Genomic DNA, 18,443 nt, shown 5'->3' on the forward strand with positions numbered 1-18,443 from the left:
AAAATACAAGGGACTCGCAATGTATGTCAGCTGACTGTAAGATCGTAAGACATTTCACATTGCAGTGTATTTGTAACTCGCTCCTCTCAGGTGTGGAGACGAGCAACTAACGATTATTTTCATTATTGATTAATCTATTGATTGTTTTTTTAAATTAATCATTTAGTCTATAAAATGTCAAAAATAATGACTGCCCATCACAAGTTATGGGTGATGATCAGCACCAAAGTTTTGTTTAATAATGATATGAAACAGAAAAGCAGCAAATCTCAGCATTTGTGAAGCTGTAACCAGCAAATGTTTGGTGTTTTTACTTGATAAATGACCAAAACGATTAATTGATTATCAACACTTATAATGGATTAATTTTCTCTACTAATTGATTAATCGACTAATCGTTTCAGCGCTACTGAAGCAGCCGTGGCAAAAGCAGAGCATGTCGGCCCTCTGAGCTGATGTGGCTCACAGTTACTGCAGTGGCTGACACAAACACAACGGGCCTCGTTACAACAGCAATTTCGGGTGTTTTTCTTTTTCCCCACTTGAATTTTACAAGATAATCTGTGTGCTGAGTGAGCTTCATCACCATTAAGCCCTTGAATCCTGTTAAAAACCCACTAAGTTAAAAAAACAATGGTTTAAATGGTTTAAATGAGAAAGAAAGCATTATTTTCTTCATTCCCTGAAAAAAACTAAACATTCATTTTGAACACAGTTTTTGTCCGACGACAGCGCTATGGAAGGATAAAGCCAGGATAAAGTTGGTTTAAAATGTTTGTTTCACATGCATAGCCTTTGCTTGTTACAAATTGTGGCCCAACAGCTGTTAAAATGTATGTAAACTTAAAACTATCTGACTTTACAACAGCCTCTGTTACAAAACAGACATAAGCCGCTCTAAATCCACTTTATATCCAGAGTGGGAAATCACCATCAACCAGCATCCAAACGCTCAGAAATTCTGGCTCTGATTTGTTTGTCTGCTCTCCCAGCTACTTGGCCTGGTAACAGTCCTTCTCTACTGTAAAAAATCTAGTTATCTGATAAAATATTAAAAATGGCCGGTGAATTATGGGATGAATCAGTAACTGCAGCCAGTGACCAAAACATTCAGTTTCTCTCCTGCAAAAACCACAACACTCTGGTTTAGGTAAATTACTTTCAATACATAATCCATTACAGATTATTAATTATCAGCATAACATGATATATGAAATGATATATGTAATCCCCTGGAATACTCAAACTCAGTGACATAATCTGTGTACTTACAGTTATTTTCTGATTTCCCCCCCCTCACTTTTTGGAGGAAAAGTGACCAAAAAACCCCAACAATTTACCTGCCAACTTGTTAAATTCTGTTATTTTTACATTAATTTACCTCCAAAATACATTGAATATTCAATTAAATGGACAATTTCATCCAATTCACAGAGTGTAATTTGTCTAAAGTGATGTCTGTGTCCACGTTCTCACACTTTAAATGTAATTTTCCTCCTTCAAGCATATTTCTTCCTTTTAATCTATTTATTTAGCATAATTTTAGCGACCCAAAAAGTAACTCACACAATATTTTCATAAAAGTTGTTTTAAATGCTGATTTCCATTATACTGTGAGTTATCAAGAGAATAAGCAGTGTGTAAAAGCAGTATGAATCATTCTGTCCATACAAACTGATTACTGTACTTTTTTTTTTTACAGTAACTAAATCAGAATACAGTTACCTTTTTCAATCCGATTACTGTAATCTTATTACATTGTAATCCATTACTTTCGACCCTGCTTGTGCTTATGTCCACTGTTTGGACAAAAACCGTAGAAGACAATACAAATAAGGCAAGAGGCAGTGTAAAACTCTTCACTCCGGCTTTGGGAGAGAGTGGTTAAAGGATAAGGCCGGTGTTTTTTAATGCATTTCTTACCGTCAACAAATCCTATGAATAGAAGCCGTAGAACTCCATTGTAATAAAAAAACGATTAAAAACCTGTCAAAGAGCCATGCCGTTGCGCTGGGCAACATATTTCATCATTACGATGCACCGGGCCGGCCGACTTTTTCCTCAAACAACTTAATAAGCTGGCCGTAAACACGTTTGCGATCTCAGGAAAGTAGTACCGTAGCACCGAAAATAGTCCCCGGCGTAATGAAGAATTTGTTCCCATTTGAATTTGATTTGGTAATAACTACAACAGCCTCACTTTTCGTGGTAACAGCGATTTTTAAAATTGAAACTATGTCTTTGTGAGCTGTATTTCAAGGTTTTTAGCTTACAATTGGAGCCAATGACTTCCGGGTTGACAGCTAAAAACGGTACGTGGGAAGTCAGAAAGTAACGGGAGTAGAGCAAACGCATTGTTGATTTTGTTATTTTCATAGGATTTGTTGACGGTAAGCAATGCATTAAAAAACACCGGCCTTATCCTTTAAAGTTCACAAATGACAAGATAAAATATTATATATCCATTTTGGAGAAAAACATTACGTTCATCATGAAATATCTCCAAAGCAGAGAGGATCCAGTTTGCGAGAGTGTTGCTATTTTGTCAACCAAGGCCTTCAGTTTCCTACTACTTTTAGCAGGTAGAATAATTTCATTTTGTTCTAGCAGGCATTTTGTGAGAGTGGACGTCACTGTTTTGCAAAGAAACTCAGATCACAGTAACAAGAGGTGAATTCTGATTTAGGGTGGATTTCTTCTTGGAATATGTCAAGATTTTTAACTCTAGGTTTTATGGGGAAAAGTGAGAAAAACAACAATTCACCTGCCAACTTGTTAAAACCTGACAAACTGCCCGCTGGTGAACCGTTCCCCTTGTTAAATCCAGACAAACGGACCGCTGTTTTCGTCTTACTGCGGCGCGGCGGTGCTGTTAGCGGCCGCAGCGCCTATCTCCCTCTCGCAGATGAAGGGCCAGTACATGCTGCAGGGGGCGTCGTACCAGCTCTTCACCGCCACGCGCTCCAGTTTGCGGGTTTTGATGATGTAGCCGCAGTCCTCGTCGATGTGGTTGTTGGGTTCGCCGTCCTCCCAGAAACTACAGAGAGAGAGAGAGAGAGAGAGCAGTTTGGTCAACTATATGTCTGATGAGTATTTAAGGAATACACAAGAGTCGGGAGGTTGTCCTGTTGGTCAAATTACCTGTTAAGTGATGACAACATAGACACCAAAATCACCCATGTGTCCCCGGTAGATTGTTGGCTCCGGTGCTCCATGCTAACACTTTAGCGTACACAATGTTCAGTGATAGTAGGCTCCATGCTAACACTTTAGCGTACACAATGTTCAGTGATAGTAGGCTCCATGCTAACACTTTAGCGTACACTATGTTGAGTGATAGGAGGCTCCAAGCTAACGCTTTAGCGTACACTATGTTGAGTGATAGTAGGCTCCATGCTAACACTTTAGCGTACACTATGTTGAGTGATAGTAGGCTCCATGCTAACATTTTAGCGTACACCGTGTCGAGTGATAGGAGGCTCCATGCTAACGCTTTAGCATACACTACGTTGAGTAATAGTAGGCGGCTAGCATTGCCTCAAAAGTGAGAAAATGAGAACTTGTAGCAGCTCTAAAGCTAAATAGTAAGTAATCTTAAATGATATGATTGGTGATTGGTAAAATCTACATGAAAATAACACAGTTTTAAACTACTTGGGACTACTTTCGCTGTTTCCGTAGGAAGTGAAGGGGGTGGCGATGGGAGACTGTGTACAGCTAAAAATCACTGCACAGCAGATGAATACGTTGTTGCTCACCTGAAATAGTTCCAAAAATAAACTGTAGCTACATCAGCTATATTGAGTTAATGATGATACTTTTAAATTCTGTTTTAAAAATGTATTAATCTACAGGCCATATAATAAAAAAACACTAACAACTTTTAAGGTCAGTCTTCTTACTTTGCATAGTCGCCTACTATCACTCAACATAGTGTATGCTAAAGTGTTAGCACGGAGCACCGGGTAGGGACACATGGGTGATTTTGGTGTCTATGTTCTCATCACTTAATGTGTAAGTTGGCCAATGGACCAATCTCCCAAAAAATTGTATAGTGTATTCCTTTAATGATTTTACTTGATGTTAATTCAGGATAGGGGTGGAATGAAGTATTTAGTATAGACAGTAGACACATAGACACAAAACAGCATTCTGTCACTGCAGTTGTTATATCATTGTTTATATATACATAAAAATGATTTAACCTTCATTTAATCAGGTAGATTAAAAATCACTCATTCAGACCTGGCCAGGAACGCATCATCATCACAAACAGAAAAGTTGCAGATGACATCAAATAAGTAGATAAATAGATTAAAGGGTAAATATTAAAATAAATCTCAAAAACCACTGCAGCAGTGAAGAGACAGGACTGGGTGAAAAAGAGCAACATCTGAGCACAGGCAAGAGAAGAAATATGAGGGGGGAAAAAAAAGACAGAAACAACTCCGCATGAAAAGAGGAAGGGAAGGAATCAGCGGGGGGATAAAAGAGGAATACCGAGCCAAAGAAAACGAGCAGCATCGACACAAATATTTTTCAGAAAGGGGAAGAGACATCATATGATTATTATAAACCCTGTTGACTTGGCACTAAAGGGGAAGGAAAACCTCTCTGAACAGAATATTTTGTCCTGAAGCCAAAATTAAACACGAGGAATTGGGAGGGAAGTGGAGGGCAAAATACTCACAGTAACCTGAATACCAGCTAGAGGAAGACATGATGAAGATTTGTCTGTCTTACACAATGCAATCGGAATTTGTCTTTCCACGTATCCCTTCCACACACACACACACACACACACTGCACATTTGTTTTTCCTCAGAGGTCAGAGGTCAGGGTCACCTGCAGTGCAGCGCCCCTGCAGCAGTTGAACCGGAGTCAAATACCTGGCTCCAGACCCTCCAGCTGCCAGCTCACATCTGGATCAATGCTCTAAAGCTGCTGCAGGGAATCCAACCAGCAACCTTCTGTGTGTCGCTCAGGCTTTCTACTTCTAGGCAAGTCTGCTGCCCTTAAAGTGATGTTGAACTTTGGCAGTACCTTGGGTTGTGTAGCTTCTCAGCCATGATATAACCCCAAACCCCAAACCTATGCCAGTGGAACGGCATCGGCATAAGTTTCCTCCGACTGGATTTCGTCGTTTTAATAAACATAAAGAAAGCGATTCACTTAACCAACAATTCAGCAGCATGACTAGTTTTTTTTATATACTGTCAAAATCTGCTTTGTTTATGTGCTAGAAGAAGATTGGAGAGAGAAGGAGAGATGGAGAGATGGAGAGAGAAAAAAAACACAATTCTCCAATCTTCTCTGCCGGAGCAACAGATCACAGAATCACTGATTTTGGGGTTTTATCATGGAGGAAGAAACACGACCCAAGAGTTACCAGAGCTACACAGAGCTTTAAAGTCACACAGAAGTCATTCTAACTATTATACCTTACACCTATTTGACAATTTATGCCAAAAAAAAAGACAAAATCTTTATGTTCTTGTATTTTTATATCAAAATCTCTTTAGTTTTACTTCCTGGAAAACTGAAAGTCTTTAGTGGTGACCTCACTGTGTACCAATAGGTGTAAATAAATATTCCAACCAATAAAACATCACAGATTTTTGAACAATCCCGCCCCTCCCATCAAATAAAACTGCCTTTCTCTCCTTAACTGATATCGCGCCTCCATGCCTGCGACTCACAGGTGTTGAAGGTAGGTTGCTCCTGATTGGATACGACGCTGCCGTACTCGCATACCATTGGGCGCTGTGAAATATTGCTTTGCATAACTGTATGTGATTGGATAAGCGGCAGACAGCTACAACAGTAACCCATGTGGAGTGGGGTCTTGTTGCAAATGGGGAAAGTATTTTGTGAATCTAAAATGGCTGCATGGCCTTTATCGCAGCATGATGGACTCGTCTGTCTCTTCTTCTGTGGTGTTCATACCAGTTAAGAACACGTGAAGAAATAGCTGGATATGAGCATCAGTCCAGACTTCATTTTGTTCTGCTAGGCTTTCCAAGCATGAAGAACTGCTGGCTATTACCGTAGATGTCATCATCCGTCTCTTTCTACCCATAATCCCTTGTGTTTTGGGGTGGCTTCCTGTAGCTGGTTTCGATTACGTTCTCACTCCTAAAGAACCGCACTGCAGTTCTCTTGTTAGAGGACCGAGTCTCTCGGTGCCGTTATTCGGTGCCACCAGAGTTCAAAGGTCATCGTTCTCACCTGGACAAACAAACTGAACTGAAGGAGGAAACACTGCAGAGTTTGAATAAGCCAAACTTTGGACTCTGTAACCTAAAGCACTCCCCCTTTTCCCTCCATTCGAAGCACTTTCCCACTAGCCTGCACTGACACTGAGTAAGCCCTGACTGGCCCCGTTTTGGCCCTGTTTAATGGAAACCAGGTGATTGACCGTCACTGTGCAGGAAGCAAGCCAAAACCTGTGCCAAAGTCTTTTGGTGCATGAGGGATCAGCAGAGCTCACAGTCCAAAAAAGGTCAGTCAGACTGTGTGTGTGTGTGTGTGTGTGTGTGTTAAAAGTAGAGACAGAAAGAGAGGGTGTGTGTTAGTGAGAGACATACAAAGAGAGAGAGAGAGAGAGGGAAGCCAGGAGAGGCAGGCAGGCAGATGAACAGTGATCCAGCTGATTGTGTAACACTGTCCAGATCCTGTTCAACGCCAACGATTTCTTTGTTTTCATCTAAAGTAACAGCTACCATCTGCCGACCGGAGTGAGCGGCCAATCACAGGAGGCTTGGAGCCAGGAGGGCGAAGTCGCATTTGGGAGAAGAAATGAGTTTGTCTGTTCATCATATTCAGACTGGGGGACCTACCCGCCGACCAGCGGGGTGCCGTCCACCCACTTCCACTCCTCCTCTGTGTGTTCGTCGCTGATCCCGAACCAGTAGGCGTTCCAGTGGCCTCTGGGAAGACGCTCCCACAGAAACGACTGACAAGAAACACACACACACACACACACACACACACACACACAAAGCATACGTTTAAATCCATTATCTTTACAGTCGTGTACCTTTCATGGTTAGACAGACTGTCACAAGTTTGATCTCTTCAACAGCCGTCTGTCCTGTCAAAGCGTCTCTCCAGCGTCACTCTGCAGCTAAATCCCTGATACCGACAATAATAATAACAATAAAATATATATTAATTTACGTTTTTGTCAACTTTTTAAATTCAAGGGGTTCACACAGCAGACACATGGAACGCTGGTTGCCGTTTCCTTATGTTTTCTTTGGGTGTGTGTGGTTAACGTTGGCGAACTAACTAGTTATGCAACATCGGCCTCCCCAAACTTTTTACCAAAACTCTGTGTGCTGTGGTGAGTTTATTCCTCCTCACTAGACCGCTGGGTTTCTTGATAAAAACAAGTCTCTTTTCGTGCCGGTTGGCATTACAACATGAAGAAATTCTTTCTCTTTTACAGTCCGAGCGCAGAAGAGAAACAACAGGACAAGCTCACATAGAAAAAAAGATGTTTAGAATTTGGTTCACAAGCGAACTAAAAAAAAAAAACTGTGTACCCCTCTAGTGTGTTTTTCCCCCGAAGTCAGCCCCCCTTTTCCACACACACACACCTTTTTTTTTCCCTCCACCCTCCTTTCTATTCGGCAATTCGGATATTCGTTCATTAGCTTGAATTTAGGATCCTAACGCTTCAAATGAGTTTTGAACGCGCTATTGTTGAGAATGAGTAGGCCAGCCCTAGTGCATTTTATTATTAATATTCAAATTGAAATGAAATGTGACTCATTTGAGTGAAGTGACAGTCAGACTCGTCGTGTACCTGCTCCTCGGCGGTGTGGATGATGGCCAGGTGGCCTCCCTTGCTCTGGCAGAAGCTCTGGCTGTCTCTCCAGTCCCGGGTGTGTCTGGAGATGAAGTAGCAGCTGCTGTTGAACAGGACCCAGTCCTGCGGGCAGACGGGGGCCGTCGCCGTCGCCGCCGCCGTCGCCGCCGGTTTGATGACCTCAGGAGCTGTGGAGAGGGAGAGAGAGGGAGAGAGAGGGAGAGAGAGGGAGAGAGAGAGGGAGAGAGAGAGAGAAAGAGAGAGAGAGGGAGAGAGAGAGGGAGAGAGAGGAAGAAGAAGTGATACATAATTAACATGTTAGCATGGTACACATATCCATCTCACACACAAACCCAAGGGATGGGCAATAATTCAATATTATCGTTTATCGTATTGTGACAGAATAATGATTTCCAGTTATCATGATACACAATTCTGTCGTCTAAATTGATGATAAAAAGCAAATACTAATTAAAATCCCTCACAAAATTAAATCAGAAAATAACTATAGAATATTATTTGAAAATTGGAGTTTATTATTATGTTACATTACCATGCAGTTCAATGTGATGAACATCAATTTGATTATTTAACATGTGATTTTGCGTGTTAGTGGTTCTCAAAATAATTTCTTATGATTATCATGATATTAATTTTGTCCAGCCCTATATCCAAACACACATTTTACTCCACTACAGTATGTGACGTGCTCAGATGTGCATATGTATGTGAGAAGCATGCACACACACACACACACACACACACACCCTCCACAGGCCTCTCTCTACCTTTAGTGGCGGTCTCGGCGTCCAGCCTGGCCAGCAGTCGCTCCTTCTCCTGCTGCAGCTCGGCCTTCTCCTGCTGCAGCTCGGCCTTCTCCTGCTGCAGTTTGGCGATGGCGGCGATCAGAGCCGTGACGTTCGCCTCCTGCTTCTGCTTCTGGATCTGCACCTCCGGACCAGCAGCGGGCTGCGGCAGGTTCTTATCTGGGCACAGGTGGACTGACTGATTAACTGGCTGATAGATACACTTTATTATCCATAGGGACGGGACGGGACGATCTGCTTATCTCACGATGCGATTTGATACGCGATATGGGGTTTACGATTCGATACAACCACGATACGATGTGATAAATAAAAGTTCAGTGACAACAAAGTCTGACTGTGCAGAATTATGTTGATTTCTGAGACACAAATCTTTCAAAACGTACAGCCCTCCAAAGGGAGGATGAAATAATTCCCCGAGCCAAAGTAGGATTTTAGTCTGCTCTTTTACAGCCAAAGGCGTATTTCATTTCATTCAAGCCCAAACACTTACGAAACAGTAAATGTGCCTGTATCCCTGTGAAAGCACCATCGGGTTTTGTCATAATATCCCAAAATCCCAAAATCCAGGCTCCCATTCGCTGCCAATGGAGCGGATCCAGGATTTATCTGTTGAGTCTTTTGCCTTTCTGTTTTTCTAGCTGAGAAATGTATTCATGTTTACAAGTCAAAACTGAACTTTAACATTAACATTAAGTAACATTTAAGAAGTTTAACAGGTGAGATCAGATGTTTCACCTGGTCGGTCTGTCTCATGGAGGGAGCAGGGAAGCCGAATGATTTTTGCAATCAGTGCACAATAAAATGTGTCAGGTAGAGGTATTCAAAGTGTTGTGAAAAAGAGCATTACTTTAAAAAGCTGTAATTTACACAAAAAAAGATGAAATGTAATCACTGCTGCATTTTGAAAATAAAATACCCATTCTGAAATCGTGCTGTACAACAACAACAAAAAAAAAGAGTATGGTCATTTTGTCATTCCTTTACTATCAAATTAGAAATGTGCAGAATGTTTACAACATGCATTGTTAGTATGTTTAATTATGTGCAGTTTAGCATGTGCAGTACATTTAAGCGTGTATGCCCTAACCAGACCATGTCATTTTTTATTTTATTTATTTATTTTCATATTATATACTGTATATCTATTTATTTATATATTCTTTTATAATTTCACAATTATAAAACATAAAAGACACCAAAACATAAGACATATGAAATATAATAGATCAACAGATAAAAACATCTCCGAGCCTGACACATCCTAACAGCGTGTGCCTTCTGAGGACAGCAGTTCATCAATCTGGGCTTTAAAAGCATAAATGGGTATGAAATGTTTCAGTTGTAAGTCATAACATAACATGATGTGCCGTTTGCTGGATTCTTTTATCCAAAGCACTTCGCAGCACCAGGAGTGAACACAGTTGACACCGGTGGGGATTAAACCCCTAACCCCGGCGGTGTTGGTGCCTTGCTCCACCTGCTGAGCTGCACGGCATCAGAGTAATTTACATCAACAGGATAATAATAAGTCAACATTTGTGCATCACTGTTTGTGCAAGAAGCCGTGTGCAAACAAAGTGCCAGTTGTTCTTTTGTTTCCTCATTAATTCCACTGTGGCTCACAACTCATCTGGCCACAGTCTGGGCAACAGACTGAGGGAAAGCAGAACCTCCTGAGTGTGTTTATTTCAATCCCACACACACACACACACACACACACACACAGTAGGCACACTTGCAAGAAAACATGCATTGTCAGTGTGAGACATCTGTGACCCGTCGATTCAGAGTGTTGCAACGCTAAAACCAGTGGATCCTCTTTTACACTAACGTGAAACTATTGACGTCACGCCTCACTTTTCACACAGTGTGCACTGATGAAGAAATCAGTGCAGTTGTCTAAATTTACTTTATAGCTTCCTCTGTTTAGACTCCTGAAATGCTGAAATGCCAAAAAGGAATATTTGAAATCACTTCCAGATAATATCTGCAGTGCAAGAGCTGCTGTGCACAGAGCGTCTGCAGTGCCTGTTGTGACGATGCTGAGAGCAGAGTAGAATAGAGTAGTTTCAATTTATTTTGGAGTTTAGTTACGAAACCAAACTCCTTAATTTTATCCCTGAAATGTCCTTAATTTCTCCATTACATAAACATTAATTATCCATTAAAAATAACATAGCTTTAAAAAAAGTAAGGTTAGTATCATGAGTTTTTAAGGGATTTATTCATGGGTTGATTCACAGAGACTGTAGCAATTTTCCATGAAAATTAATGGAAAAGTTCATGTCTCCCTGAATTTTTCATTAAATTAGAAAGTAAGGAGTCAAGATTAAGGGGGTGTTTAAGGAGGTTTCGATGGGATCTCCTCCATTAATAACTCCCTTAATTAATTTTAAGGGGATGTTGCATGAATTAAGGGGTGAATTCATGTAAATTAATGAAAATGTAAGGTTATTTTACAGGATTACTGGTTTGTAGAGTTTACTGATACAAAAAGTCATTGACCAAAGAACTGAAGAAATGTGTGCAGAGGAGGGTGAGAAACCTACAGAGCTTCCAGAATAGAACAGAATAGAATAGAGTAGAACAGAATAGAATAGAGCTGTTACTGGCCCTTTGCATAGTAGAAACTAAGTGAAATAACAGGAGTTGCTGTGTATTTGTATGCAGACTGTCTTGCAAGCCCACATGGTCTGGACACACAAAGTGCGTACCACATTGGTAAAAATATTTATCATGATATATTTCATATAAAATAAGAAAATACTCATCATTAATATCATCAGGTGTTGTACTTACAGTGTGCAGCGACGGCTATGATGGAGATCAGCAGGACGGCACAGAGCGCAGCCAGGAAGAAGGTGGCCGGTCGGTACGGGCCGGGACCGCCCGGCCTGAGGGCCACCCTGACCGGGGACACTGGGTGGGCTGGGGGAGAGGTATAAATTATTAAAAAGATGCACTAAGTTTTTCAGAGATTGGTCTGTTGGTCAACTGTTAAGTGATGAGAACACAGACACCAAAATCATCCATGTGTCCCTGGTAGATTATGCTAACACGACCTGAAAGGATAGAACGGTCCTTCCACTGTTTGTCATGGTTGTTTGTCTACCACATCTTAAAATGGCGATTATGGAATTATAAGGGTTAGTTGCTATGGCGACACAAGTCTGGACATTAAGGCTGTAAAGTCTGTCTCACTTGCTTGAGAACTGAGCAGATGAGTCTGTTAGCAAACTGTCAAAACTCAACTGAAAGCTAACGTTAGCGACGAGGCTAACGTAGCTTCATCACAGACTGCACTTCTCTCTCTAGCTCTTCTAGTCAACATTAGCATGTTAGCAATCCATGGCAGCAAGGAGACAGAGAAGCTGCTTTGGATCTTGCTGTAAAACCTCTCAGCTCAGTGACTTGCAGAAGCTAGTCCAACGTTCACATAAAAATGGCCGCTGCTCCGACCAGGAACATTCTATCCATTGAAGTTCTGAGGCTAAAACTTTAGCATACTGTAGCCTACACCATGTTGAGTGATAGAAGCCGACTAGCATTATCCAAAGTAAGAAGACTGACATTTTAGTGATACAAAGTTGTGAGTGGTTTTCATCATATGGCCTGTAGATTCAGACAAGTGATGATCCACAACATTTTCATAGAAATAAATGTCCATTTTGCTGTTCTCTATCACCAATTGATGCAACACAATGGTGATTCAACATATTGCCAGTTAATAAAAGATTCTCCATTAATCTCAGAATTAATTCTGACTTTAAACTCAGAATTCTGACTTTATTCTCAGAATCTCAGAATTCGGACTCAAATTTCGGAATTCTGACTTTAATCTGGGAATTCTGACTTTATTCTCAGAATCTCCGAATTTGGACTCAAATTTCGGAATTCTGACTTTAATCTCTAATCTTTAATCTCTAATTCTGATTTTAACTTCATTTTGACTTCAACCTCAAAAATCTGACTTTAAACTCTCTTCTGAGATGAATCTCAGGGATTCATCTCACATGTGGCCCTAATCCTCTTCCACAGATCCAGCCCCCAGCTTCCAAAACAAAATGTTGTTCCTATTTCTTTACCAATTACTTTTCAATCATGATCATTGCAGGAATACAGAAATATTAGTTACACATGGATCGTCTTGCCGCTGTGGCTTTGACTTATCTCTCCTTCCTATTGGCTGCTTGTGATGTGGGTAATCTGGCAATTTAAGGTCACTCTACTCTTGCGCTCACTGTAAATTGCTCTTGGTAAGAACGACAGCTAAATGTCTGAAATATGTAACGTGAAATGTTAGTGGTTTCTTCCCCTTCACTGTTCCGCCAGAAGACAGAAACTGTCCAGTCAGCTGAAAAAAATTGATATTCCTCTGTTTTCATTTATTATTGCAAACTAAAACTGCTGCTGTTTAGCAGTGACTCAGTTTGAGTCACGTATTGGAAGTTTGATTATTTCTTCATCTTGACCTTGTTAAAGAGTTTACACGGCAGTCATGGCCAGGTTAAATGTCACAAGTAAAACAAAATTAAAGCAGAAATAAAGGCATTTTTCTCTCAACTCAGTGAATACATTTTGTGTTGATGTATTTCATTCTGAATAAAGCTGAAGTAAAGGAAATGGTTGCAAACCTGCAAGTCCGACCCCAAAATCTGAATTTGACAGACAAAGTCAAACTGACAGACAGTCTGACAGCGCAGCACAGAGTCTGTCAGGGTTTTGACATGGAGGTCTGAGGTCAGATGCAGTCTGATAAAACCCTGGAGGGATTTTAACTCAACTGCACAAATTTTTATTTTTCTCTTCTTTCTGGCTGTTTTTTTAACACTGTTTCTCGGTTTATAGCTGCACTACGCTAAAAAAGGAACTAAACTACAGGTGGCAGCCATTGTAGCTGTTTGCCTTTTTTCTTAAATGTTGTACAGTAGAAAAAACAAAAACAATATTACATGCAAGAAAACTCTAATATCTCTCAACCAACTCGTTTTCTAAAACAACAGTTTTGGAAATCTGTCAAGCAAAACAATAAATAATAAATAAGAATAAATGTATAATATGTGATGATTTCTCTTATAAACCACTGCTTTAAATGTGTCTGCTACTGTGAATGCCCTCCAGTCTACACTGCATTGAAATAGAATTGAACATTGTCCAAGTTGTTTTCTGCTATTTAGATAGCATGTAAATAGCAATTTTTGCTATTTACATGCTTCCTACTGATGTTGCTGCTGGTAGTTTGATGTATATTGGTTGTAATAAGATGTAATTTCTATCAATTGCACACTCATATAGGCAAATTGTAATTTTTCCAGCAGCATCATAAAAACTGGGCTAGGTGTCGTGTGTCTGATGCTCTGATGAAGGCTTTTACCAAAACACATTAGCCTGATGAGGCCACAGACGCAAATACGATGCAACTGAGATGAAGCCTGGCCTTATTTTTTTAAATTCACAGTTTTTGGAGTGCCGCCATTCCCCTGACCTTCATGGATTTGTTGGAATAAATAATAATAATATTAATAATAAAGCCTCTGAAGTGAAAGATATGTTGGTGGGCTCTAGTTGAAGTCTTTAACCTTGGTGTTGATTGATATTTCTAAATTAAAGTTAAATTCACTGGGCACTTTGAAAAAAATCTCACCTGCTCGTAGAAAATTATTGCTGCCATAAAAAAAAGGTTATTAAGTTATTAATTTATTCTCTTTTTTATGTCCTTGTACCTGCCAAGTGCTAACATCTTGAGGCTCGAATCATATATATTATACATTGAATTACTGAGAGATGACGGCTGTATCAGCGTCTTGTTGCAGAGCCAATGAGTCACTGAAGAATCTCCTCCATTTTATCCCCTACATTATACGTCTTGTTTACCAGGCGTGATTAAAACTCACAAGACCAGACATGAGCAAATCAAACATGTCAGAGCAGTTTTGTGATGTGAGAAATCTGTCCTTACAATTACACTGCAATTATCAAACATAAAGACAGGAGCGTGTAACATGCCGGTTGGGTTTGTCCTGACGCTACCTGCAGCTGAGGCAGAGGTCACCAGGCTGGATGGAGGAAACAGAACTGGTTTATTCTCACAGCAGCAGGCAGCGAGGGAAAGGAACACTTTACTTTATAGACATTCACTGATTCTACTGATTGTAGTTATTATCTCTGCCAAGGAGGTTGTGTTTTCACCTGCTAGTTTGTCTGTCTGCGTGTTTGTCAGCATGATGATGTCTCAAAAACATCTGAATGGGTTTCCATGAAAACAGACAGATCGGCCTTGGGCAGGAACACTTGATTTTGGTTGTAGGCCTAATCCAGATCTGGGATTTCCACCACTAGACAATTATCAATTTGAAACCATAACCATAAAACTAACAGAGATAGAGACTTAATTCCAAATCATAAGAGGATGTTTGCAGGGTCAAGACTTCAATTCAACTAAAAAAGTAAGTGATAGGAATGGTGTGTTTGCAGCAACTGGAGAATAATCTGATTGGTTGAGTTAAACCTCAGTGGGCGGAGCCAAAGAACCACAGTTTTTCTAGCCAAGTAACATTAAACTGAAGCTCAGTGAAAAAGACAAGAGGTAAGAGAGGAGGAAGCTAATATTATGAAGCCTAGCGCTCTGCTGCTAACTGAAAAAATACAATCTATCCATACCAAGTTATCTAGGTTAGCTAGTTTGCTAGCTGACCTTCAAGTTCAAATTAGCCATACTAGCCTATAGTTAGCTAGTTAGCTAGCTGCTGAGCTTCCAACATAATGAATGCCATGGTCATGACTGGATAAAAAAAAAAAATAAGTTATTGCCATTTATATGTTTTTTATATTTTGACCAGAGTTCTTTCTTTGCCATTCAAGTCCAGTTAGCTAACTTGCGCTCTGAAAAACTGTGGTTCTTTGACTCCGCCCACTGAGGTTTAACTCAACCAATCAGATTCCTTCTGCCTCAGAAATGTCTGTAGAACTGAAACTCCAACCTGCTTCAGACTGGAGGAAAACACTCAATCTGCGGGTTGACCTCCTGTGGAAAGGAGCAGGAGGAAAGAGTTTCCCTCTTGGGGATCAGTGGAGAATCACATGAAGTCTGTTCTCCTTACACCAAGCCTTCCTTCCTCCAGTCATCATATCTGTCAGTACAGTATAGTAACTCAGACAGAAGACTATCTCACACTCCATTGCCAAAACACTGAGCTGTTTGACAAGATTATTGGAGTATTATAAACAGTCAATCAATTGTTGGATAATTGTGAGTGATTTAATTATTCTGCATTTGAAAAAAAAGTAGATTGCTATGGACATTTTCTTCCCGTTAGGATTCACTATTGGGTGTACAGTATACATTTTCATATTTAGCCTAATAATCAAGGGCGGATATTTCATTTCACTGTTGGGGGGGACAATAAACAGAAAAATTTCTCAAGAGCAATTCCTGAAGGGGACACCAAAGGTGCCGCCAAAAGTACTGTTGTATTAAATGTATATAGAGGTCCATTATGAAACATTTCCATAAGCACTTCATTCCTTTCTTATGAAGATTTTATCAAATTGCCTTTGATATTACTGGGGTCTTTTTACTTGGCGTTTCGGTGCACTGAAAAATGATCGGATGTCTGTTTTTCTTTTCTCTGCCATTTTAACTGACTGGCTGACAAATAGGCACACACACACACACACACACCCCACACACACACACAGCATGCAGGTTATTTACAGTAGTAGGTGAGATGCAACACCCATTAACTGAACTAAAGCTAATATATGCCTAATTAGATTTAGTTTTCCCGAAAAAGCAGATCTCTAATGTTTGCTGTCAATGTGTAAAAGTCCAGAACGCTATGAAGCCTGCCAGAAACTTTATTTCAATAAATTTAAAATTTAATTTATTTCCAAAATTATGAACAAAATAACATAGTGGCAGCCATTTTACATGCAGTAAGAAAAAAATAATATACTTAGAACCTAATTACGTAGGGTAAGTTAATCTTAAATATTATATTATAGAAATATTACTGTTACCATCTACAAAAGATAAAGTATTTTGTTATGAAAACCGGCATTTTAATTTAACCAAGTATCCTGTATCATAAATACATGTCTGACATTTGTAACAAACCAAACCGCTTGAAAATCGGTCGAAAATTCAGTGAGTTATGATGATTTTAATTGTGGATAGACCTCCTGCCTCCATACACACACATGCATTAGGAGACGCGGCTCCGTACCAACACGCTGACGCACGAGATTCAACCGCGAGGTAACGGAACAAAATGTAGTCTGATTACAATTGTGAATGTGTTTTATTCTATTGAGTGGTAGAAGTAAAGAAAAATGTCTGACACATCCTTTGTTTTAAGTTAACCTTTGCAAAGTAGCTTCTTACTGGAGGTCTGCCACCACTGACACACTTCCACAGATCCTCCACACACACTCGTACCGAGGGCTAATGTGTGTGTGTGGGGGTTCGGGGGGGCAGGTAGGCAGTGGACCAAACCACTGTGAGGCGTATGAGGGGGGGACGCAATCTTTCGAAACTTAAAAACGCATTGTTTTGCGTCTATAATTAGCACAAGTGCTTTCAATGCATATTATTATATTATTTAAAATTATATAGTTATGTTTACAATGATATATTGAGGGGGACAACTCTCTGTTAGTCCCAGGAAGGGGGGGCCCGGACCCCCCTGCCCCCCCCGTAATTTCCGCCCCTGCTAATAATGTATCACAAATTTGTGATTTATAATCTGAAACCAAACTGCAAAAGCTTCAGTGCATTTCATCATTCAGTGTTTACTTCATGCTATTTTGCAAGAATGATTGCAGGCCTGAATCCTTTGAGTTTGACCGTTACAGCCCTAAAGACACTAAACTGCATAATAATCCTGTAATAGGAATAGGAATATTATAGTGACACCACAAGAGATAAGTCAAACTCACAGATACACTTTAAGTCCCTAAAGAAATATGACAGTGATGCTCTCGTTAGGCGGACTAGAATAAAGTAGGCTAATTAATTGGTTCGTTTTAATTGGTCGTCTAGATTTAATGTTACCGAGATGCATCAGAGTTGCTCGTGTTCTTACCGCTGAGTCCCGCATCTGGTCTGCGGTTCATCTCGTCAAAGTAAGAAACCTCTTCGTCTATCAGTTTGGAGTACATCCCCTCGCAGGCCGCCGACTCCATCCCGGAAGACATTTCACTATAAAACTTATAAGACTGAAGATAAAACCGGACTTCTGCAGCTGGAGGACAGGTTAAGTTTGAACTCTCCTCTGTCCCATGTCCACAGTTTTATACCGTCTCTCTGGTCCCCACACTGCAGTCAAGTCAGACAGAATATAACAAAGGTCTTCCGGTCGTAGCTTTCAAAGTAAAAGCCTGACATTCTTGTCTGACAGGATTTCCTATATTTAAATAAACAGATATATGAGCAGCAGTTTGATCTTTTTTTTTTTTTTACACGCTGTCTTTATCAACGGAAATTAAAAGATTTGAATAAACTGCTTTGCTAGCAAACGGTGTGCATGTTGTTAGGGACTTGCTAGTGTTGCTATCAAGAGTGGAAGTAACTAAGTACATTTATTCAAGTTGCTATAATTGAGTAGCTTTTTTGTGTACTTGTACTTACTGAGTATTTCAGTAATTTTACTTTTAGGCCTACTTTTAGCCTATTTAGCTACAATTTAAATCACATCCATTACAGAGTGTGTAGTCTATAAGCAAAGCACTAGTTAATGTAATTAACCTTTACCTTTTATACTGATGCTTAAGTTTGTTGATGTGACTGCAAACAATATTAG

At 40.1% G+C, this 18,443-nt stretch overlaps 1 protein-coding gene across 1 annotated transcript; it reads right to left on the reverse strand.

Annotated features, from left to right (window-relative positions):
• Positions 1-1,744: 1,744 nt before the first annotated feature.
• LOC139909120 (uncharacterized) lies at positions 1,745-17,946 on the reverse strand. Its single transcript, XM_078290468.1, has 6 exons — positions 17,727-17,946; positions 11,443-11,571; positions 8,602-8,799; positions 7,811-8,001; positions 6,840-6,955; positions 1,745-3,037 (listed from the first exon to the last, which is right to left on the reverse strand). Exons 1-6 carry the CDS (start codon positions 17,836-17,838, stop codon positions 2,851-2,853), a joined length of 933 nt encoding a protein of 310 aa, XP_078146594.1. The 5' UTR covers positions 17,839-17,946; the 3' UTR covers positions 1,745-2,850.
• Between the last annotated feature and the right edge of the window lie 497 nt (positions 17,947-18,443).

This window comes from Centroberyx gerrardi, chromosome 19 (assembly GCF_048128805.1).
Source record: "Centroberyx gerrardi isolate f3 chromosome 19, fCenGer3.hap1.cur.20231027, whole genome shotgun sequence".
Taxonomy (NCBI): Eukaryota; Metazoa; Chordata; class Actinopteri; order Beryciformes; family Berycidae; genus Centroberyx; species Centroberyx gerrardi.

Bases quoted from the DNA above. Each gene is read 5' to 3' on its own strand.
- LOC139909120 (XM_078290468.1), bottom strand. From the start codon at position 17,838: ATGTCTTCCGGGATGGAGTCGGCGGCCTGCGAGGGGATGTACTCCAAA. The intron at 8,800-11,442 runs GTAAGTACAACA...ACCTGTGCCCAG, and splicing joins CATAGCCGTCGCTGCACACT to ATAAGAACCTGCCGCAGCCC. The intron at 8,002-8,601 runs GTAGAGAGAGGC...CCCTCTCCACAG, and splicing joins CGCCGAGACCGCCACTAAAG to CTCCTGAGGTCATCAAACCG.